The 19,062-nt window shown below is 42.8% G+C and overlaps 1 protein-coding gene across 1 annotated transcript in view; it reads right to left on the bottom strand.

The window, feature by feature from the left end:
• Window positions 1-19,062, bottom strand: part of hdlbpa (high density lipoprotein binding protein a) — a 112,687-nt gene that overhangs the window by 45,646 nt on the left and 47,979 nt on the right. Inside the window, exons 4-12 of the mRNA XM_068041781.1 lie at window positions 17,608-17,762; window positions 16,819-17,034; window positions 15,916-16,122; window positions 11,157-11,372; window positions 10,053-10,259; window positions 7,907-8,014; window positions 7,432-7,536; window positions 3,482-3,560; window positions 2,904-3,043 (exon numbers count right to left, since the gene is read on the bottom strand). Of these exons, the coding sequence (XP_067897882.1) occupies window positions 2,904-3,043; window positions 3,482-3,560; window positions 7,432-7,536; window positions 7,907-8,014; window positions 10,053-10,259; window positions 11,157-11,372; window positions 15,916-16,122; window positions 16,819-17,034; window positions 17,608-17,762 (1,433 nt within the window). The remainder of the gene's footprint in view (window positions 1-2,903; window positions 3,044-3,481; window positions 3,561-7,431; window positions 7,537-7,906; window positions 8,015-10,052; window positions 10,260-11,156; window positions 11,373-15,915; window positions 16,123-16,818; window positions 17,035-17,607; window positions 17,763-19,062) is intronic.

Raw genomic sequence — 19,062 nt, 5'->3', positions numbered from 1 at the left:
TTATGGGGGTGACGGACAAAATAGGTTGGCTTATTCACAAGCTCAAAATCATCGGCAATCTCTGCTGCTTGCCAAGCTTTCAAAACTTTCAGGTTATCTATATCAGGTCTCTCTACTGAAGGAATGGAGTTTTTAAACTCTTAAAAGAATCAATTCTCAAAGGTTCTCATATGTGGTTTCTATCTTTAATGCCTGTATCCAGTGGTCAAAAGTAATTTGCTTCACCCTCTCAAATTCTAAATATGTCTGCCCAGCCAATCTCCAAGTTCCTAAACTTCTGACTGTAATCTTCAGGGACTAACTCATATGCAGCGAGAATAGCCTTTTATGCCATCTCATAATCTGCAGAAGCCTCTTCAAAAAGCATGGCATAAACTTCATGAGCTCTGCCTACCAGCCTGCCCTGAATAAGCAGTGTCCAGCTTTCTTTTGGCCATTTCATCGGTTTGGCTATTTTTTCCAAAAGATGTGAAAAATGTCTCTTCGTCCCTTTCCTCAAACTTAGGAAGAGCCTGTATAAATTTAAACAACTTCTTGCTGGGTCTTGATCTAAATTCAGGTTCTTCCGGACCAGAATTTTCCCTGGATTCAAGACTACCCTTTTGTCTTAGTTCCATCTCTTTTAACTTAAATTCCCTCTCTTCTCTCCGAAATGCTCTCTCTTTCTCCCTTTCCTCTAATTCAAGTTTTCTTATTGCTATTGCTTTTCCTTTTTCCCTTTCCTCTTTTTCCAATTCAGGTTTTCGTAATCTGCCTCAAGTTTTTTCATTTCTAACTGAATCCTAGCCAATACCACTGTATCACTCTCGGACCTACTACTTTCTTGTCTCTTGTATTCCCTTTCTTGTTCCTTGTATTCCCCTTCAGCTTCACCATCATGATCTTCTTCTATTAATTCCAGATGTTCAGCTATTATGTCAATTATCTCAGCTTTTTTGGCACCCGATTTTAATTCCAACTCCAATTTCGCTGCCAATTCTTTTAAATTTGTTCTTAGTTAAAGTTATCAAGTCACTCAAGGAAACACTCTGCTTTCCCAACAACTCTGCTACAACCACTAATGCCATTACAATGGCATAGACTGTACCGGATTATACAAAAGACCTGGTTCTTTTATTTCTTTGTAACTGGTGTTAGATTTAGATCCCAATAATTGAGTTTCCAATTGATATAATCCCAGACGCGAGAACAATTAAATACGATGTCAAACGCAAGACCCCAATTTAAATGTCATCTCAGCAACAAGTAATTAATGTGATTCCAAATGCGAGCCCTCAGAATTAGTCTGATTCTGATCCCAGATGCGAGCCACCGAATTAAATATAATTCAATCTCGTGGACGAGCCCCCAATTAATACATGATTCAAATCCCGGATGAGAAACCCAATTAATATGTTACGACCAACCGCTCAAGTCAAAGCCCCCAATCAAAATATACAATTCTGATTCTGGTGGGAGAAATGCACTGTCGATTCAATCCTGTCCCTTCACAGATCACCTAACATATCATTTTAAACTTTCCACAATAAAGAAAACCATAGCCAAATTGACCATCTATTAACCCCCGAATGAGGCAAACAAACCAGGTGTCTTTCGAGCAACCAATTAACTGTTTAATTAGGAAAACTAAATTCTTAAAAACTACTAAGATATAAACAACATATAAAATAGAAAAAATTAGAGCCCTTGCATATTTATGCTCCTGCCAAAGTGAAATCTTCCAATGTGGAATAGTCCAGGGTTGTTTGAAGTCCTCACAGCCGTCCGATGGGGAAACAAAAAGGTTCTTCAACAGTAGAACAGTCCGTAGTCTAATTCAGCAGTTGAATTCATGCGCTTCTTTTCCAGCGATGAATTTCAATTACAGTTCAGTAGTTAAAGGAATTTGGTTATTTTCTTTCAAGAAATTAATCTGGCTTGACATCAGAATTAAGTATAATAAATAAGGCGGCACAGTGGCGAGCACCGCAGCCTCACAGCTCCAACGACCCGGGTTCAATTCTGGGTACTGCCTGTGCGGAGTTTGCAAGTTCTCCCTGTGAACCGCGTGGGTTTTCGCCGGGTGCTCCGGTTTCCTCCCACAGCCAAAGACTTGTAGGTCGATATGTAAATTGGACATTATAAATTGCCCCTAGTATAGGTAGGTGGTAGGGGGATATTGGGGATGTGGTAGGAATATGGGATTAATGTAGGATTAGTATAAATGGGCGGTTGATGGTCGGCACAGACTTGGTGAGCCGAAGGGCCTGTTTCAGTGCTGTATCTCTAAATAAAAAATAAAATAAACGGAGAGAACGCACTCGCTTTTCCTTCAGTATATGCTGGTCCAGCTGTCTGTCTGTGTCTGAGAGTTAAAACAGTTTGTTTCCACTACAAGCTAGTTCAAATGTCAATTGGCAACAATGTAACTCATGTCTTTGGTCCTGAGTGGCTGTATCCTATAGCAACGAGAATGCACTCTTTGAATCAGTCTCTGAATGGCTGTATCCCGAGGCAACAAGAACGTATTCTTTGACTCAGTCTCTGGAGCTTGTTGCCTTAAAGCAGTACTGCTCCTTTTCCAGCCTTAAAGGCATACAGCATTCTTCCCAAAAAAAAAACTACAGGATCATAACAGTTTAGACTCAATAACAACTTGCATTTATATAACAACTTTAACATAGCAAAAACGCCACAAGGAATTTCACAAGAGCGTTATCAATAAAACTCTGACACTAAGCCAAAGAAGGAGATATTCCACAACTGTAAGACACTGCACATAGAAATCTGTATGTGGATATCCAAACCACAGCATTGCTGTCCGATAAAGAGCATTATATTGGCAATAGAACTTGCAACCACAAGATATTGAAGCAGTTTGCACCCATTAGCGCATTCATGTCTTTTAATATTCCTCTGCTCACCATTCTGGATGCAAGGTCCAACAGCTCCTTCTTGGCATCTTGAACTCCCTGAGGGTCCCCTTCAATCCGGATTAGATTACTCTTCTCATTATCAGGGGGGATTCGCACTAAGACTTTGTACTGATCCTTGATACGATTTACTTAGTAGGAAACAAAATAATTTTTTTTTTTTTAAGTCGTTACAACGTACAACATTGGTCTAGGTAATATCAAAATCCAAGCTTTTGGACTCTGTTGCACAGATTATGATCAACTTCAATGCTGTATGAATGACAGAGACTGATGTCGAGCCAACAACTTGGTAGAAATTTTCTCCTATTTAACTGGACACAATTTTGGTTGTGTCAGTGAGAGCTACTGGGATTTGAAGACTATTGATTTCTCTATAATGGAAACAAACAGGAAGCAGAATGATACACATTTTCATAAATACACACACACACACAAATATTTTTTAAAAGCTGATTTAGCAACTAATGTAGAGCACACAGCATCAAATCCAACATCCATCTCTATCCATCCACCTCTAATCTTTCAGCAAGTATTATTCACATTTGTATATACATCTGGACACTTACTGTTTGTTCCATTCTTCCCAATAAGGTGACGGTGAAACTTGGGATCAACTGTTAATTCAGTGTAGTCCATACGATTCACCTGCAATTAAAATATTAACATAAACCAATTATACCTCAACACAACTTGTAGACCAAGTAAACCCACAGACCACCTATTCTGTACTATGGCCACACACTGCCTATCCTGTGCTACACCATAGAACAGTACAGCACAGTACAGGCCTTTCGGCCCATGTTGTTGTGCCGACCTTTTAACCTACTCTAAGATCAAACTACCGACATACCCTTCATTCTACTATCACCCATGTACCTATCCAAGAGTCGCTTAAATGTCCCTAATGTATCTGCTTCTACTACCACTGCTGGCAGTGCATTCCACGCACCCACCACTCTCTGTGTAAAGAACCTACCTCTGACATCTCCCCGAAACCTTCCTCCAATCACCTTAAAATTATGCTCCCTGGTGATAGCCCTTTCCGCCCTGGGAAAAGGTGTCTTGCTATCCACTCTATCTATGCCTCTCATCATCTTGTACACCTCTATCAAGTCACCTCTCATCCTTCTTCGCTCCAATGAGAAAAGCCCTAGCTCCCTCAACCTTTCTTCATAAGACATGCCCTCCAGTCCAGGCAGCATCCTTGTAAATCTCCTCTGCACCCTCTCTAAAGCTTCCACATCCTTCCTATAATGAGGCGACCAGAACTGAACACAATATTCCAAGTGTGGTCTAACCAGGGCTTTATAGAGCTGCAGCATAACCTCGCGGCTCTTAAACTCAATCCCCCTGTTAATGAAAGCCAACACCCCATACGCCTTCTTAACAACCCTATCAACTTGGGTGGCAACTTTGAGGGATCTATGGACGTGGACCCCAAGATCCCTCTGTTCCTCCACACTGCCAAGAATCCTGTCTTTAAGCCTGTATTCTGCATTCAAATTCGACCTTCCAAAATGAATCATTTCACACTTTTCCAAGTTGAACTCCATCTGCTACTTCTCAGCCCACTCTGCATCCTGTCAATGTCCCGTTGCAACCTACAACAGCCTTCCCCACTATCCACAACTCCAGCAACCTTTGTGTTATCGGCAAACTTACTAACCCAGCCTTCCACTTCCTCATCCAAGTCATTTATAAAAATCACAAAGAGCAGAGGTCCCAGAACAGATCCCTGCGGAACACCACTGGTCACCGAGCTCCAGGCTGAATACTTTCCGTCTACTACCACCCTCTGTCTTCTATGGGCCAGCCAATTCTGTATCCAGACAGCCAACTTTCCCTGTATCCCATGCCTCCTCACTTTCTGAATGAGCCTACCATGGGAAACCTTATCAAACACCTTGCTAAAATCCATATACACCACATCCACTGCTCTTCCTTCATCAATGTGTTTTGTCACATCTTCAAAGAATTCAATAAGGCTTGTGAGGCATGACCTGCCCCTCTCAAAGCCATGCTGACTATCTCTAATCAAACTATGCTTTTCCAAATAATCATAAATCCTGTCTCTCAGAATCCTCTCCAATAATTTGCCCACCACCGACGTAAGACTGACTGGTCTATAATTCCCAGGGCTATCCCTATTCCCTTTCTTGAACAAGGGAATAACATTTGCCACCCTCCAATCATCTGGTACTATTCCAGTGGACAGCGAAGATGCAAAGATCATCGCCAAAGGCGCAGCAATCTCTTCCCTCGCTTTCCATAATAACCTTGGGTATATCCCGTCTGGCCCCGGGGACTTATCTATCCTCATGTCTTTCAAAATTTCCAGCACATCCTCCTTCTTAACATCAACCTGTTCGAGCATATCAGCCTGTTCCACGCTGTCCTCACAAACGTCCAGGTCCCTCTCACTAGTGAATACTGAAGCAAAGTATTCATTAAGGACCTCCCCTACCTCCTCCGACTCCAGGTACAAGTTCCCTCCACTATCCCTGATCGGCCCTACCCTCACTCTGGCCATCCTCTTGTTCCTCACATAAGTGTAGATTTTCCTTAATCCTACCCGCCAAGACTTTTTCATGTCCCCTTCTAGCTCTCCTAAGTCCATTCCTCAGTTCCTTCCTGGCTACCTTGTAACCCTCTAGAGCCCTGTCTGATCCTTGCTTCCTCAACCTTAAGTAAGCTTCCTTCTTCCTCTTGACTAGCTGTTCCACATCTCTTGCCATCCAAGTTTCCTTCACCCTACCATCCCTTCCTTGCCTCATCGGGACAAACCTATCCAGCAGTCGCAGCCAGTGCTCCCTAAACAACCTCCACATTTCTGTCGTGCATTTCCCTGAGAACATCTGTTCCCAATTTAAGCTCCCCAGTTCCTGCCTAATAGCATTATAATTCCCCCTCTCCCAATTAAATATTTTCCACCAGTTCTGCGCTAAAACCCATATGGAATTTACCTTCCATTAAAATCTCTGAATTGTCGAAGCTGAACTTTACAAGGACTGAAAGCATGCTTGCAGTGTGGAACTCTTAAAATAAATGCCACTAAAGAGAGAAAATACAAATGACAGAAATCAAATGAAAACAGAATGCTGGAAATGTACAGCAGGTTGACTGCATTTGAAAGGACAAGGTGAGTTTACCCACCTTTCAGGGACAACTGTCTCCACCATGAAAATCTATAACCTAACAAAGGGTTAAACATATTTTTCTCATCAGATATTGACAGTATTTTCTATCTTCATTTCCAAGCACCAAGCTCAGAGCAGTACAACCCGCTCTACGGGCTGGATTTTGTGTTGGAAGCAGGACTCCTGATGTCGGGCTGAAAAGGCAGGGGGAACCCCGCCTCTGCCTTTTCATGCCCCCACCCCGGGGCGATCCTCCAGCCTTTTTCAGTCAAAGTTTTAGGAGCAGGATCCCCATCCCTTTAAAGACATGGGGATCCCACCTCCAAGAGCTACCAGCCAATCAGAGGGCCAGCAGCTCAGCAATATCGGCAGTGCCTCCGCAGCGATGGCCGCTGCTGGTACAGCAGAGGCCTCAGGCCCAGGCCCAGCGCTGGAACCCCCAGACTAGAGGTTGGTGAGGCGGGGTCGCCGGGGCCTTCCGGACTGGCCCCAGCGAAGGGAGATGGTCGTTCAGTCCAGGGGAGGGGGTCCCAGGGAGTAAAGTTGTTCCCGGTGGGGGGCCTCCGTGGGCCACAAATTGCCCATTAAGGAGGGACCCCACCCCAAGGCCGTAGGGAGAGCACCACATTTTACGAGGCATCCTCCCCATGCGGCAGAGGCCCCCCCCAGCCACTGGTAAGATTCCAGCAGGCTTCAATTGACCTCTGGGCAGGAAGGCTGTCGACGGCCTATCACGCCCCCGGGAAGATCGCTGGGCAACAGGTCCTCCATCCCGCCGCACTACCCCCACTACACTCGACCCCCCCCCCCAATTGCGATTCTCCATGCCCCCTGCCTCAGGGGGGCCTGTAAAATCCTGGCCTGTATTTCCATTTACTACTCCTGCTATACTGGACACCCCTCAGAAAAAATTCCAAATCAATGTTTCCAAGCACTTTGTTAAGTATAGTTCTCTGCTGTGGATTTATGTTCACTGAGGAGTGGGTTAAGTTTGGGAGCTCAAACTCATTTTACTCAGAATTCTTGCTGGTCTCAGAAAGCTTACCACCCTGTTGGTCTGACCTGAATACAGTAGAGCTCTGGAGGTGCAGGGATGATGAGGAACATACATACAATAAAAGCCTCCAGCTAAGTCTATGACCGAAATAATCGGTAACACCTAGTCTCTCTCCTGTTCATCTCTTACATGACTCTACTCTTTGAAATATAGCTACCAAAAGTTTTTGAGGTTCATTTTATAAACAAACAGTCTCCTAAAATAAAAATAGCAATGTTTAAACACCCCAGTAACGAACATATACCAAATATCCTGCTCCAAGATACTCAGTAAATTTCACTGCTTCAAGCCCATTGTGATTGGATTTGACAGAAACACTCACCAGGTCCTGCACGACATTCTCAATTTGCTCCTGGACTTGTTTCACCTCCTTGGTTGGGCCTTCCAGACAAATCTTATCCTCACCATCAGTGAATTCAATGTATACCTGCAACAAGAAGTGAAAATGAAGTATAAAATTATATTTAAGCCCTAGATTTCTCAAAAGCAGATGTTGTATTATATATCAGATAGGACAGCCAGTAAACAGATTGTATCTACTGAATAAACTCAATGCAAAATAACACTAATTACTGGTCAGGGCAGCAGCGGTCACATTCCCTCCTCTGTACTGCAATGCACAGAGACTAGGAAGAATAATAACCCCCTCTGCACGGCAGAACAGTGACGCCCTCTACCCTGAAAGAGAGAGACTAGGACAGACCAAAGATCCCTTAAACAGTAAGGGCCAATAAACAATTGAAGCAAGTTAAATATTCCCTCATTCTTGCAAAATAACGCAGCAGAGCTTCTTGTACCTTCGGCATTTGCTGTGTTATGCGACTCAGGTTCTGACCTTTCTTCCCAATGATGAAGCGATGGAGCCAGGCTGGGGCATTGACACTTGCTACTGTAAAACTATTCGCCTATAAAATGGGAGGAAGAAGGAAGAGAGAAAATTCTGGTTAACCATCTCAATAGGAGTGCACTGTTGCAGAGAGTTACACAAGTGTTGTGCCATTTGCTGTTATCTCGGTGGTACACATTGATCCTGTGAACGGATTTTCATGTACATATACGCACCTGCTCACCACAGAAACCACTGGGACTTGGGTTTCTAGCATTATATAAGTACAACACAGGACACATATAAATTGAAACAAGGGCACAAACAACACTCACACAAGTCAAGGATTAACAGTTTTAAAAAAAGAAAAAATCTGAAGCACTGGAAAGGTGGGTCAAAAACTGAAAGAGAAAATTGGTTAAATCCAGGTGTAAACCTTTATCACAGGCTTTGTTGAGTTCCATCGAAAATATGAACCTACCTAATTTTTTCCTTTAAAACTAGAAAATACTTTTCTACTAGAAAAGAAGACCATCATACATCTAGAACACGGAACCTGGAGTAAACTTTGACAGGATATGATTAAGACTTTTTAATTGGTGAAAGGAAAACATTGGGTTGGGTGGATGTGTTATTTGTGTTGAACAGAGAGGAGGGCAAAGGGGGGGGGGGGGAGCATCTGTACAAGATTTTAAAAAACTAACACCAAACAGAAAGAACTTCTTTCAGAGAGTCATTGGCCTCTGGAATACATTGCCAGTATGTGGGGTTAGTGTGGATTCACTACAGGCCTTCAAGAGGGAGCTGGACTAGATACTATGAGTGGCAGACAGACATTGAGTTATAGGAGGTGAATGGATAAATACTGACTTTCATCAGTTATGAGAGTCTTCTGGAACTTGTAAGAGTACCTTTGGGGGAGTAGGAGAGGGATTTCCTGCAGTTTTTCCTAAATTGGCCTTAATTTTTTTTTGCTTTTTCTCACCTCTCCCAGGGAATTGCATCTAGTAGATCTAGTAGAAGAGTGAATAACTTTTGTAGAATATGAATATGTGGAGCTTTCACAGAATTGAAAGCTGCAACAAATACCAAAATCCTGGATCAATGGGGTGGCAGAAATTATGTAAACCATCACAGGCAACAGCAAAACAAAAAAGGATATATTAAGCCAGTAAATAAGAGAAATCAGCCTTTTAACAGCAACAATCATGGACAGAGCGTCCCTGGTCAAGTCTCCACTTCCCAATCCACGCACAGAATTGGAGAAAAAAAAGCAGCCAAACTGATCTCACTGCACCCCAAAAATGGCACATCATTCCCAGAGACCAACTCCCTTGAGAACAAAAGGACAGCTGAGCATCAAACTAAATGCAAGTGTTATGTTTTGGGATTTCAGACTATGCTCCCATGAGGGGGGCCTTGGTGTATACATGTTCAAAAAGGGATTACTGAGCTTCACTTAGCTCTGAAGAGGTTTTATTCACAGTACAGCAGGAATCACTGCTTTAAGACTGCTGGATGCTGGGGTGACTAAAATTAATAGTGAAGTCTTATTATTTTAAGAAAGCTTCTGGAGCTAAAGGCAGTCAGACAGCTTCAAGGATGGAATATAGGAGACAGCAGCTTCAAGTCAAGCAAGACTATCCAATAAAGTTGGGTAGCTTACAGTGTTCGTTATACTTATATTGTTATGGGAAAATAATTTGTATTGATGGAAGTAAATGCATCTGATCATGTTTGTTTTATACAGTCACCTACTGGGACACAAAGCAGCTGGATATCCATTTCAAATCTCAACTTACCAAGTGTTCACTTGTTCTGCCTTCAGAGATTGAAGAAAAATGCATGATTGACGTGACTATCCAGCCCAGATGAAAAGAGGATGTTGCTATTACATCCCCAGGCTGTGCTATCATACAAGTAGATACAGGGTAGTGAGAGTCAACTCCCGTAAAAATAAGACTGTCGGACTGCTTAAGGGGTGGCACTGGACCTCAGAATTTATCTATGGCAGGCAAAAAGCATCAGAAGAGGATTGTACTATTATGAAACATAAGCTGAGCATTACCTTCACCACCTAAAATTGCGATTATCAGATGACATCATGCTCCACTTACTTTAGCATAGACTTCAGTCAGAGCCTGCCCCAGTTTGTCGGGTTCGCCGCGAAGGATGACCGTTTCAGAGTTGCTGTCCGAGGGTGGGATTTCGACCGAGACTCCAGTTCGTTCCAAAATCTCCTGCAGTGAGTTGCCTTTGGGTCCAATAACATACTTGTGCTGAGATTTCTTCACCTCCACTGCAATTGTTGTGGTTATCTTTTTCTAGATGTAAAATTAGTAATTCATTTAAAATGCACTGAGCTTGCCCTGTGACTGCACCACCCAGTTTGTCACTGAGCTACATGGACCAGAAAGATCCAGGTTCAATCCCTGGATTGTGCCAAGTTACCCAAGTTCAATTGGGGTGGCATAGGGACACTACAGACGAACAGGGAAAGAAAAAATGAGAAGGAATATCACTGAATTTTCTTTCCTGATCACTTTTCAGTGAACTCCAGTGCCCTGGTTTTGACACTTGGCAAGAACAGAATTAGGCCAAACTGTAAAACTAAAACAAAATACTGCAGATGTTGGAAATACTCAGCAAGTTAGGCAGCATCTGTGGAGAGAGAAACAGAATCAACGTTTCAGGTTGATGAAAATTATGTAATTGAGCTGAAAAGTTAACTCCACAGAGGCTGCCTGTCCTGCTGAGAGTTTCCAGCATTCTGTTTTTATTTTGGGTTCAATTGCGATCCCCCACCAACACATGATGAATTACTACTCATGTAAAGTATCAGATGGCTGCAGATGGTCCGAACCTTAGCCCAGCACGTTTATCCCAATCCAATCCTCATACCAGTTCAAACACATCAATGCACAATTTTCTCCCCTTTTTAGGTTCTCTCTCTCTCTCTGCCAAAATAATGGGACAATAATTGTCCCCCAAACCATGATAACTCTCGTCCATGACCAGTCAGGAATAGGCGCAGGAGAATCATAGGTACAACTCTGCATCCCACTGCTGTATAAGTGGTGCTGCTAATGCACTGCAGTGGGTCATTTTGCACACCAACTAAGCTTGAAACAAACATACTTCATGTGGCAATGAACCCAATCTCGTGCAGAAGCTCTTTTGTCAGCCAGAAGGCATTTCTGTGCCCCGATTGTACCCCTTACCTTATCCTCATAGATTCTCTTGATGCGGGCAACAGCCAGTGCAACCTGTTCTTTCTCACCGGTGATAACAATCTCATTCTTCAAGACACTCGGTGGCGGGATATTGATTCGAGTTCCCGTCTCCTGCATCATTTCCCCAGCGGTCTTATTGAAGGGTCCGGCAATGAATGGGTGATAGACTTTCTCTATGTTGATCCTCTCCACTGCACGCTTATCCTGTGGGCAATACAGAGAACATATTAATTTCAAATTAATTTTTTTGTCTTTAAAGCAGTATCACCAAGCTCAAAAGGTCCAGCCTTTTGCTGCATGTTCTGTAAACCTAAACTCAGCTTGATGTGTCAGTCAATCCTGCTGATAGTGTGTGCCATATACAGAATTGGCAGACACTTTCTCCCAAGTCTCGAAAACAGGACAGGACTTGGCTTTTCAGTAACAGCTGAAAACTTTTTACCCAGACCGATAATGAATCTGTATCTGGTTTCACTTCGTGAGGTGGACACTTAGCTCTAAATTATGAGTTTTTGAGGAAGGGACATTAAGAGGCTGCTGGAAAGCCCAATGTTATCACATACTTAAGCTTCCAGAAAGCCTTCAAAAGAACTGTGCAGCATGTGGAACTTTGGCTGAAAGACAGGAAACAGGGACATAGGGACTACGACAGTGTGTTAAGCTGGGGAGATGCACTGAAGGGAGTGTGTCAGGGATCAGTGCTGGGATCCCTACAGGTTCTGAGAGACCTAGATTCGGCTACAAAACAGCCAGAACGGGCACAATGGGCCAAATGTCCTCTTTCTTTGCTGCAACATTCTACAATGAAATTTGGTCAAATTCACAGAAGATACCAAACTGGGATTGGGGGAAGGAGAGAAAGCAACAACAGCAGAGTCAGATGAAACAGACAAGAAACTAAAACAAAAAACTGGACAATTTAAGTAGACATGACTACTGTAAATGCAATTGAAGAGATAAGGGCAAGGTGGTATACATTGTCAGAAAAATAAAGGACAAACTTCATCAGTGGTGTTGAACTGAGTTTCATATGTTGAAGAGCTGCAATTAACAAAAGATTCAGAAGGCAGAGCTATAATGTCAAGCCTGCAGAGCATGAGGTCAGAGGAAATGTTGTCATGTTGCAGCTGTACAGAACCTTAGTTAGGCCACACTTAGAATATTGCGTGCAATTCTGGTCACCACACTACCAGAAGGACGTGGAGGCTTTGGAGAGGGTACAGAGGAGGTTTACCAGGATATTGCCTGGTCTGGAGGGCATTAGCTATGAGGAGTGGTTGGATAAACTTGGATTGTTTTCACTGGAACGACGGAGGTGGAGGGGCGACCTGATAGAGGTTTACAAAGTTATGAGCGGCATGGACAGAGTGGATAGTCAGAAGCTTTTTCCCAGAGTGGAAGAGTCAGATACTAGGGGACATAGGTTTAAGGTGCGAGGGGCAAAGTTTAGAGGGGATGTGCGCGCCATGTTTTTTTTTTTTACACAGAGGGTGGTGAGTGCCTGGAACTTGCTGTCAGGGGAGCTGGTGGAAGCAGATACGATAGCGACGTTTAATTGACATCTTGACAAATATATGAATAGGAAGGGAATAGAGGGATATGGGCCCCGGAAGTGCAGAAGGTGTTAGTTTCGGCAGGCATCAAGATCGGCGCAGGCTTGGAGGGCCGAATGGCCTGTTCCTGTGCTGTACTGTTCTTTGAAATCATGCTAATGTTAAATAGTGCTCCGATCAAGATGTATCTCGAATTTGCCATTCAGTCTTGGTCACTGAGACACACACCAACTCAGCTCCTGGGCCAAAATCTCAAATTAAGAGGCAAGTTAAGTTTCTTACAGTTTTAAACAGGGGTATATAAGCTCCAAGAGAAGCTGTAGCTAGTTAGTTAGGTAGCTAGCATAAACTGGGTTCTGAGCTCTAGTGAAGCCGACACAACATTGTTTTCAGAGAGTATAAATTCCGAGGACTCTCAGTGCTGCTTCTTTATATGGAGTGTTGCTGGTGGGCACAGAGTGTGAAGAAGGGATTAAAAACAAGAAATGCAGGAACCACTCAGCAGGTCTGGCAGCATCTGTGGAAAGAGAAGCAGAGTTAACGTTTCGGAACCCGAAACGTTAACTCTGCTTCTCTTTCCACAGATGCTGCCAGACCTGCTGAATGGTTCCTGCATTTCTTGTTTTTATTTCAGATTTCCAGCATCCACAGTATTTTGCTTTTATTTTAGCGTGATGAAGGGAGTTTGGAAAGTGAGGGAGTTCAATATGGAGGGGAACTATAAATTAAGAAAAATAAAGTTAATTAAATTAACACAATCAAGATGGCAGAACAAGTGATGGGTCGCGGCTGCAGTACGTTGGAGCTCTTGGATGCCATGGCAATCCAGGGCAACTACGTCTGTAGTAAGTGTCTGCGGCTTGAGGAGCTTCAGCTCAGAGCCATGTAGCTGGAGGCCGAGTTTAAGACACTGCGATGCATCAGGGAGGGGAGAAGTCACCTGGACACTTTGTTCCAGAAGGCAGTCACACCCCTGAGGATAATGTTGTCCAATTTGGTCAGCGATCAGGGTCAGTGTGACTGCAAGTCAGGCAGGTAAGGGGATCAAGAAGGTGGGCGTGGCAGAGCCGCATAATTGGGGAGGTATTGAGGGTTTTAAACTAAATAGTAGGGGAAAAAGGATCAAATTTGGGAAGATGTGGTATATCAAAGAGTAGAGACCAGGCAAGAGAGAAAGGTATTAATATGGGAAATGATAAACAGACCATGACAGGAAGGGATAACGAGTACAAATTAGAGAGTGAATCAACAGGCAAGGCTACAGGATACAAAATAAAAAAGGACAAAACTAAAGGCTCTGTATCAGAATGCATGTAGCATTCGAAACAAAACATATAAACTGATAGCACAAATAGAAATAATTAAGTACGATCTGATAGCTATTACAGAGACATGACTGCAGGATGACATAGATTGGGCCCTGAATATTGAAGGGTCCATGACATTTAGGAAGGACAGGAAGTTGGGAAAAGGTGGAGAGGTGGCTCTGTTAATTAATGATGGTATTAGCACAATAGAGAGGGATGACCTAAGTTCAGGAAACCAGGATGCAGAAGCGGTTTGGGTCGCGATGAGAAATGTTAACGGCAAGAAGTCACTTATGGGAGTGGTACACAGGCACCCTAACAGTAACCACATGGTAGGAGAGGGTATAAAGGAAGAAATAATGGGTGCTTGTTAGAAAGGTGCGGCAATAACCACGAGGGATTTTAATCTACATATAGACTGGAAAAATCAGAAGGGAAAAGGTAGCCTAGATGAGGAGTTCATAGAATGTTTTCTGGATGGTTTCTTAGAACAGCATGTTCTGGAGCCAACCAGCGGGCAGGCTATACAAGACCAGGTATTGTGCAATGAGATAGGATTAATTGATGACCTCATAGTGAAGGCGCTCCTAGGCAATAACAATCATAATATGATTGATTATTACATTCAGTTTGAGGGAGAGAAGAGTGGGTCCAAGACTAATATTTTAAACTTAAATAAGGGCAATTATGAGGGCATGAAAGCAGAGTTATCAAAAGTGAATTGGGAAAGTAGATTAAGGGATAGGTCAACAAAGATGCAGTGGCAGACATTTAAGGAGATATTTCAGAATAGACAGAATAGATACATTCCAACTAGAAAGAAAAATTCCAAGGCAAGGACCCACCATCCATGGTTAACTAAAAAAAATTAGAGATAGTATAAAACTTAAAGAAAAAGCATATAATTGTGCAAAGATGGGTGGCAGGTCAGAAGATTGGACAGAATATAAAAAGCAGCAAAGAACAATTAAAAGATTAATAAGGAGGGAAGAATTAGAGTATGAGATAAAGACAGATAGTAAGAGTTTCTATAGATGTTTAAAAAGAAAGGAATTAACAAAGTGAGCGTTGGTCCTATAGAAAGTGAGTCTGGGGAATTAATAAAAGGGAAAATATGGAGATGGCAGAAGAGTTGAACAGGTAATTTGTAACAGTCTTCACCATAGAGGATACAAGTAACATCCCAGAAATAGTTGTAAATCAGGAAATGGAAGGGAGGAACTCAAGAAAATTACAATTACCAGGAAAGTGGTACTGAGCAAATTGTTGGAGCTGCGGCTGGCAAGTCCCCATGTCCTGGTAGACTTCATCCTAGAGTCTTAAAAGAAGTCGCTAGTGAGATAGTTGATGCATTGGTTTTAATTTTCCAAAATTCCCTAGATTTGGGGAAGGTTCCATTAGATTGGAAAATAGCCAACATAACTCCTTTATTCAAAAAAGGGAGGGAGGCAGAAAGCAGGAAAGTACAGGCCAGTTAGCTTAATATCTGTCATAGGGAAAATGTTAGAAGCTATTATTAAAGACGTTATAGCAGGACACTTGGAAAGATTCAAGGCAATCAGGCAGAGTTAACATGGTTTTGTGCAAGGGAAATCATGTTTAACCAATTTATTGGAGTTCTTTGAAGAAGTAACATGTGCTGTGGAAAAAGGGGAACCTTAGATTTCCAGAAGGCATTTGATAAGGTGCCCCATCAAAGGTTGTTCTAGATAATCAATGGGGTGATAGGTTATTGGGGGTAGGCAGGAATGTGGAGCTGAGGTTACAGTCAGATCAGCCATGATCTTGTAGAATGGCGGAGCAGGCAAGAGGGGCCGAGTGGCCTACTCCTGCTCCTAATTCGTATGTTCGTATGTATCTTTAATAAGTAGTATCCTCTGTGCATACCTGTTCAGCAGAGATCAGTAAGATTTCGTGCCGTGCTTTCTCTATGCCTTCTTTTGTGCCAGTTATTTTGATTTGGTTGCTAAGATCCTCGGGACGAGGAATCTGGATCTTGGTCGCCGTTTTCAGTTCCAACTCCTGCAGTTTCTCTCCGCTTTTTCCAATCACAAAACGATGATGTTCCTTGGGGATAGCTACTGTTGCTGAGGCCTAGGGCCAGTAGACAAGCAGTCAGATACCAAGTAAGCACCCAAATCAGGCTCCCTTACCCAGACACAAGCAGTCCCGTACCAAGTAACTACTCCAAGCAAAGCACTGATACCAGGCACCCCGATCCAGTCAGCAGATAGTGGGCACCCCTCACGAAATAAGCATGCCACCAACCTAGGTAGACTGACAAACACTAAGCATCCAGCCAACCCAGAGGTAGACAGCAACTGGATTAAAGATCAGATTCCATAACCATTTTAATATAAAAAGGTAACATTTGAATGGTTGAGATCACATCTTTATGAAGATTAAGGGTGCCAATAAATATGAATTTGAAGAAAATTAAACAGTTGATATTGTTTCTTCCCCTTTTTGCAAATATCAGGTGAAAGAATTTTCCTCTATGATGTTGCCCCTTGGAGAACATAGTTCCCTCCCACAGCATGAGCAAACAGGTCCACCCGATATCTGTGTGCATTATTTAAAATGAGACCTCGAGTCCCATAAATACATATTAAGCTATTATCCATGCTGACACTGGAAATCTCGGTGACTAAATATTTTCTTTTGCACTTTTATGACAAACATGCACCATATCTTTGTATATTATAATATTATAACGATGCTACCCCACACCATCTGTACCGGACTAAGTTTGTAACTTAAGGATTCCCATCCCTTTCCTCCACTGGTTACCTGAGTCTGAAGCTTAGCAACAATCTCCTTCCGTGCTTTCATGACAGCCTCAAGCTTTCCGGAAACCATGATAGAAAGACCTTGGTCCTTGGCCAGTGAGAGCTCAATGTGCGCACCGGTCTTCTGCATAATATCCAGACAGATCTTAGCCTGCTCTCCTTCTCCAAATTGGTTCATCTCCTTGTACTTGCGTTCTTCTAATGGTACATGAAAAACCTGGATGAAGAGTAGAGAGGAACTAGCATCATCTCAATTCCTTTGCTATTTACACACATTTATCTCTTTTATGGCTTTCTGTCCATTACTTAACAGAGGCTACTCATTCCATTAACAATTCCTCTCTGTTTTTGAATCTATATATTCCCCCTCCATTTTTTCCTGATCGTATTGATACACCTGCCCACTAATTTTTCCAGCTTTGAGGGGTCTGTACTTGAAATATTAACTTGTCTGTTCTCCCTATAGATACTGACTGACCTGCGGTGTTTCCTTTATTATAATATCCGTAGTATATCTGAACAGCAAACTTAGGAAACATTGTCAGAGATGAAAAGAGAGGGTTAAAACTACGTCAAAAGAAATTAAATATTCAATCCCTCACTCTTTAGCTGGATTTGAACTCAGCTCTCAGCAAAGCAAAAGCAGTGCTCGAACAACTGGTCCCACACAGTTTCCTGATCAGAGTGAGGAGTTCATCAGTACTTCCACCCATACAGTAAGGATTTACACCTCCACTCATGTGCAGTCTTACTCTTCACCCTATACAAGAGGCTTATCAGCAAGTCATACCTGGGTGATGAGAGAAGATTTGAGTGGTCGGATTTTGGTCCATGCTCCAGATGGTTCTGTTGTAGTCTCTCCAGAAGTAGCTTTTTCAGGGAGAGGAGGAAACGCTTCCTTGTAAGTTGGTACCAGATCAGTCTCATCTTCAGAACCAACATTTGCTGTGGGACGAAGATGAAGTTTCTTTGGTCAAAGTCTCAAGCACAGCCGTCAACATCAGGAGAGTGACGAGTAGTAGTTGCAATCGGCAAGCAAGATTGCAAACTCACTTCAATATGTGCAGTTGTGGTTATTTTTGAAAAAGAATGCAACATCATAACAGGACACATTTATACGCCAAAAATGAGTGATGGGGTTGTCTCTGTAATTGACCCATACTTGGTGGGTCTGGTGATTGATGACTCCAGCATCTAACAGTCCACTAAAAACAAGGATTGTGAAGAAAGGTGGATGGGGTATAAAAGAATTTCCGATGACCAAGTTACGCCTGGTGGCAGTATGTCTATTCCAAATCCAGGAGCAATGAGGCAATCGGTATCCACTGTCCAAGTTTTTCTAATTTTTTTCTCTCAATCACTAGGCTGTGTATCACCTGAAGCCAAGAAACAGGCTTCCAGCCAAGTACTGATGCCACTGAAAAGCAGAGCCTGGGGGCAGTTCGCCTTGCTCTTCCCGTCAATGGCTTCCTAGGCGTGCCCGAGAGCTGAATAGGATCTTTGTATAAATAAACACAAGAATCATTCTCTGTTCTCCAAAGAAAGTACTGTGCCAGACAAGAGTTTATCTGGGAACAGAAACATAAATGGAGGATAGCTCAGATGTGGATAGCATGTTTTACAAACTCTTTCATCAGGAGTCAGGTGGGGATGAAAGAGCAGAATATCCAGGAAAACTAGACAATCCAAACATTGCCATGTGTTACAGAAAAAGTAAGTTGCAATCTGCAGGTGAAATGTAAGAGAGTGTTCTTATTATTTACTATAAACATAAGATAATGAAAAACTGGGTGTCTGTATGTCAGGAGGGCACAAGTCTTGGCCTCTCACCATCCCACATTCCATCATACTTTAAAAAGAAGTGGGAAAGTAGCCTGGGCCATGAACACCATATATTCATTGGAGCCAAGAGAACAGAATCTGGGACAGTCAAGACCACACACATCCTTCAAAACAGAGGGGGGAGAAGCAGAACACCCGATTCATACCCTTCCACACCATTTCAGGATTGGCCAGCTAGTCTACATGTATTGCCTTCTCTCAATCTACTTTCCTCCAAAAAGTGTAACATATCAGCCCCAATCCTCCAAAAGCCTGGACAAGAAATTCTTGAGACAGGAACTCTCAACATTCTGGAAACCGAGTGCTGGTCAATGGATGAATTTAAGACAACAATGCAGACTCATGACAAATAACAGTGAGGAAAAAGGCAGCTTGGAGCAGCTTTTACTGGTTTAAAAGTACA

This window comes from Heterodontus francisci, chromosome 11 (genome assembly GCF_036365525.1).
Source record: "Heterodontus francisci isolate sHetFra1 chromosome 11, sHetFra1.hap1, whole genome shotgun sequence".
Taxonomy (NCBI): Eukaryota; Metazoa; Chordata; class Chondrichthyes; order Heterodontiformes; family Heterodontidae; genus Heterodontus; species Heterodontus francisci.
Note: the sequence above shows the minus strand (reverse complement) of the source record. Positions and strands in the feature narration are given on the sequence as shown.